Source organism: Diadema antillarum, unplaced genomic scaffold (genome assembly GCF_040938485.1).
Source record: "Diadema antillarum isolate AM-2024a unplaced genomic scaffold, OU_Dant_1.0 seq00000100_RagTag, whole genome shotgun sequence".
Taxonomy (NCBI): Eukaryota; Metazoa; Echinodermata; class Echinoidea; order Diadematoida; family Diadematidae; genus Diadema; species Diadema antillarum.
This window is the reverse complement of record NW_027271188.1, coordinates 350,144-354,710: the sequence shown is the minus strand read 5'-3', so window position 1 is coordinate 354,710 and position 4,567 is coordinate 350,144. Positions and strand designations below refer to the sequence as shown.

General features: G+C 40.7%; 1 protein-coding gene across 1 annotated transcript; it reads right to left on the bottom strand.

The window, feature by feature from the left end:
• Positions 1-252: 252 nt before the first annotated feature.
• Positions 253-4,209, bottom strand: LOC139726799 (G-protein coupled receptor GRL101-like). The gene is made up of 5 exons (XM_071637790.1): positions 4,118-4,209; positions 2,775-3,518; positions 2,016-2,266; positions 1,243-1,526; positions 253-402 (listed from the first exon to the last, which is right to left on the bottom strand). The coding sequence occupies exons 1-5, from the start codon at positions 4,207-4,209 to the stop codon at positions 253-255; spliced, it is 1,521 nt and encodes a 506-aa protein (XP_071493891.1).
• Positions 4,210-4,567: the final 358 nt, after the last annotated feature.

Genomic DNA, 4,567 nt, shown 5'->3' with positions numbered 1-4,567 from the left:
TCTTGTGGTTTACGAACAAAGCTTGTGGTAGTTTCATGAAAATTCTGCTCGTTAGTGCCTCATTTTGTATGCATGCGTCATGAAAATGGGTAAAAAAAAACTAGTGGAAATGTATATAACGCTAATGACCAAAATATATTTCAGTGCTTATAGTTAAGGAGATGATCTGAAAGACTATGATAATTATGAGTGCGATGTATTTATCGAAACACAACTAATAGCGTGCCTTGTTAATTTCCTTCTATAACCTCCTCAAAGGTCAGACTTGTCAGAAGTGTCGACCCGATTCAAAAGCGTCGTCAGTGCATTCAAAACGCCGGTTGATCCAACACCAAACAACAGCATATTGTCACTGGGGTTTGAGACCACGAAGAATGCCTGACAAATAGCGCCCTCAGCATTCTGTTATAGATAAAGACAGAAATGAAAGACGGTATACTGGTAGACATCGTTAGTGAGCGACAATGAACACAAACATCAGCAAAATGATGGTGTTGAGGCGTCGTATGGAGCATGGACCTCGGAACCACTTTTTTTGCACCATACAATGGAACACATAAGGTGTCACCACTTTGCTCCCCCCAAATTTTTTTAACCCCGTTAGTGCGTATCAAAGTGGCACTAGAAAGAAATAGAGAACTTGTAGTGTTAGTGTGGTAAGGCTCTGTTTTGTTGCGTTGAAAACCTTTTTTTGTTCTCTGGTATTTTTTATTATCATTATTTTTAATTATTATCTTTTTTTGCTTGTTAGCTGTAGAAACCCGGAAGTGACACCCTACAGAAGTACAGAAGTTGTGCTGAAGGTTAAAGGCCTTGTATTTTTCTTCTTCTCTTTTTTTTTTTTTTTTTTGCCTGTTAGCTGATGAAACCCGGAAGTGGCACCAGAAGTCTGAAGTGCTGCCCCCCCCCCCCCCCTTTTTTTTTTAAACATGACGCCGGCCATGTGGAGTTCATAATTATGCGTTGCGAGGAAAAAATACATACATATACTTTTATGTCAGTCATTAGACGGGAAGGGGGCAAGAACAAGGTTCAGTATATCAAATTGACAGCTAAGCCGATTGCTTATGACACGACTGGGGGGGGGGGGACAAATTCTCATTCTAATCCCAGTGTCAGCAAATGTTGCAACTGGATGACAGTTTCAGTTTTACTTTAAATAGAATTGTTTGCATAAGAATGAACGCTAACGCATTTGGTATAACTTATGCCAATAAAATTGTTCACGTTTGAATCACTCACCTTCTTGATCGCAATATTACCAGCAGTGACTGAGGAGTCACAAACTTTGACAGCCTTCAGGTAGCTTTGGGCCTTGCGGAGATCGCGCGTGAGCAAACGTTCTTCCCCTGGACTGAGATGACCGCCGCAACGGTCAGCGTAAGCTATGATTGGCTCAATACTCGGGTCGTCCGAAAGCATTGTAGACGAAATGATGCAGTTGTTCCGAAGCCGTTCCTCCACTCGGCTGATGACCCTTTTTCTACCAACGACCGTGAATTGTGTCATATTCATTGTAAGTGACTCTGTTAAACGGACATGATAACCAGAAGGGGGCTATGTTGGTCATTCATGTTCTGAACGTTTAAATACGATATGAATGATAATAATCAAAATTATAGTAACGTATATGGAAATACAGTTTAGTGTAATTAGTATAGTAGAGTATAGTATAGTACAATATAGTACTTATTCAGGGCAGGCATATCTATTGGATATTTTTGTGGTATCTGACTAGGATAGGCTGTGTACACCTGTCTAATTGTTTTAGTAAAGCAAAGTAAAGATCCATGCGAGACACTTGCAGTCAAGAAACTTGTTGCAACAGATTGACAAATTGCCCTACATTGACGTAAATAAGCACTGAATTGATCACTGATCACTGATCAATTCAGTGCTTATTCACGTCGATGTAGGGCAACAAGTCCCTCAGTTGCAATAAATACACCTCTACGGAAGAATTTCATGAATTTGAATCAGAAACTGTCTATTATCTTTTTCATCAGATGAATTACCGATCTTGCTCTTTCGGCGTCTCTGAAGAACAGCGGACAGTGTGTACAAGTAGGGGTTCAGAGCCGAGTTTAGTGGCAGGATGAACACCGCTGTCCAGGCGTAGATATCAGCAGGGATCTCAACCACGTTGGAGCTGGCTAGGATACCCATGATGATGATAGGCATCCAACAGGCGAAGTCCGTACCGACCACGAGAGCCATCTTTGTCGTCATCACTATCTGTTCCTTCATCATCTGAGTGTTTACGGCGCTGTGAATAGAAAAAAGAACGAAAGAAAAAGAAATAGGGGTTTTATGAGTGACGGTCTCTTATTGATATTACGTTCCACGTTTATGTTGGCGTTCACTGATGACAGTTTTTATTCTCGACAGCACTCGTGAGTTCTGTTAAAAGTTCAAATGTGTTGTTTTATTCTATTCTTATGTAGTTCAATCAGTTTAAGTTACTGATTATAGTTTGTTTCATGTAACCTGTTTCATGTACGGCATGTTGATGAATTATCTTTTGTGAGAATTCAACATCCATTTTGAATGCTATGATTTTTGGACTAAGATCTTCATTTAGTAAGGGCATGTGCCTGTTTGTCCATTCTTTTCTCCTTTTTTTAAGGTAGAAAACATGTTTTAAATTGCTTAGTTAAATAAACTAAACAAAGTGGATGGATGTAGGAAGTAAATGTAGAAAATGCAGGATATGTAATAAGGAAATTTTCAGAGTTTATAACTACAAAGAAAATTGGAAAATTTGAGCGTTGTACCCCATATCTTTAACCCTCCTGTGCGACCTCCGGACGCTGATGTAGATGGCGAAATAACAGAAGAATGTTAACATGAAGCAGATAAAGTTGGTGCCTATGAAGACTGCGATCGAGTATTCCCATCCTGCCGCACGGTTGCTTGTCAGCGGCAGGGCAAGACAAACGCTAGATTTGCCGTAGAACCCGTCGAAGTACGGGACTGGTAAGGCTGGAACGAGACTCAGTAGGAGCGAAAAAGACCAGGCGGAGATGGTAAGGATGCGGGCGGACGTCGCTTTGAGGTGCAGTCTCGTCTCGAAGGGAAAGACGACCGAGAGGAATCTATCGACACTAATCAACATGACAAGAAGTACGGACGCTTCGCTAGAGAGTACCGACAGCAACCCCGCCGCTTTACAGATGATGCTATTGGTCCACTCCTCAGCGTGTTGCGCGTATCTGCCTCTATAGAACGAATCAGCCGCAGCGATAGTAATCATGTACATTCCCATGAATAAGTCGGAGAGGGCCAAGTTCGTAATAAACATCACCTGAATTGAGTTCTGATCTGGTCGATGACTTTCTTTAATACGCGAGACGATGGATAGAGCATTTCCTATCAAAGCACTGAGACCAAGGAGCCACATGAAGGAACGCAAGGAGATGTCCTCCAGAAGATCCTGACACGATGAAAATTGGTCAGTATTGGCGAAACACTTCGCGTCGTCCGGTAACAAGCAACAGAATCCATACGTGCTCGTGTACCTATAACAATACATAAGGCAATGATTAATGGATGGAGAAAGAATTTACAAAGATATAATATATCAATGAATAAGTCAAAGGTTTTTTGCTCTTAAGGATGGGTACCAACTGAAAATTCAATTTCTCTGTGTACATGCAGCATCATTGAAGCTAAACCATAACAAAGCAGACTGAGCACGTGAAATAATGTGGTCCATGACGCGATTTCACTCGATTACATTTGAAGTAACGCTTATCAAAGGTAAAACAGAATACAGTTACTGACAGTATCCACATGATTTAAGAAGTCAATCTTGAAAAAAAAAAGAGAAATGAAATTATAAGCAGTTCTTACCGATAGCATACTCTTATGATTTGGCTCCTCTGAACACACTGACTCAACAAATATATTGCTTGGCCATTAAATGAATATTGTCATTAAACGTAATTACCTGCACAAGTTTGTAATTTTAAAGAAGCAGTCCCGAATATTCGAAGATGATATCATATACCGGTACCTGTTGATAAGATACGGGTTATATACGCAATACAATGCTATTGAAGTCTCCATGTCTTTACTTAATACCACATGACTCACAAAGTGCCAGTGGGATACTTACAGCGAGGTGATGGCGTGAAGACCTGTAAACGCTTCGGAAACCCCTGCCTCAGCTGACTTGGTGTTCGTTTCTCTTATATCCCTGGATATCATATTCATAAAGATAATATTTAAACTTAATCATCCAGGGTGCTTGTAAGGTGATAACACCACTCCTTAAAATGAGGTTAATAGTAGTAGTAGTAGTAGTAGTAGTAGTAGTAGTATAGTAGTAATGGTAATAATGATATCAAAATAGTGCGGTCTTCTTTATCCAGGGTAGTGTCTTCACTGTGACTCAATTGCCACTGCTCTACCAGAGTGCCTTGCCATTGTTATTACCATAGCATTGCCAGATACCTATTGTACAGCTGGGTCGAGAGTGGGTCATGGTGGGTAAAATAGCTTGTTCTATAGGACGTAAGCACTGAACGGGATTCGAACTCGAGTCCTCGGACTGAAAGGACCCTAT

What these genes read in the sequence shown, in the direction of transcription:
- LOC139726799 (XM_071637790.1), bottom strand. Translation starts at nt 4,209, where the DNA reads ATGATATCCAGGGATATAAGAGAAACGAACACCAAGTCAGCTGAGGCA. An exon ending in AGGAGGGTTAAAGATATGGG is followed by an intron (nt 2,267 to 2,774) that starts GTACAACGCTCA and finishes TTCTATTCACAG; the next exon opens with CGCCGTAAACACTCAGATGA. An exon ending in GTAATATTGCGATCAAGAAG is followed by an intron (nt 403 to 1,242) that starts GTGAGTGATTCA and finishes TATCTATAACAG; the next exon opens with AATGCTGAGGGCGCTATTTG.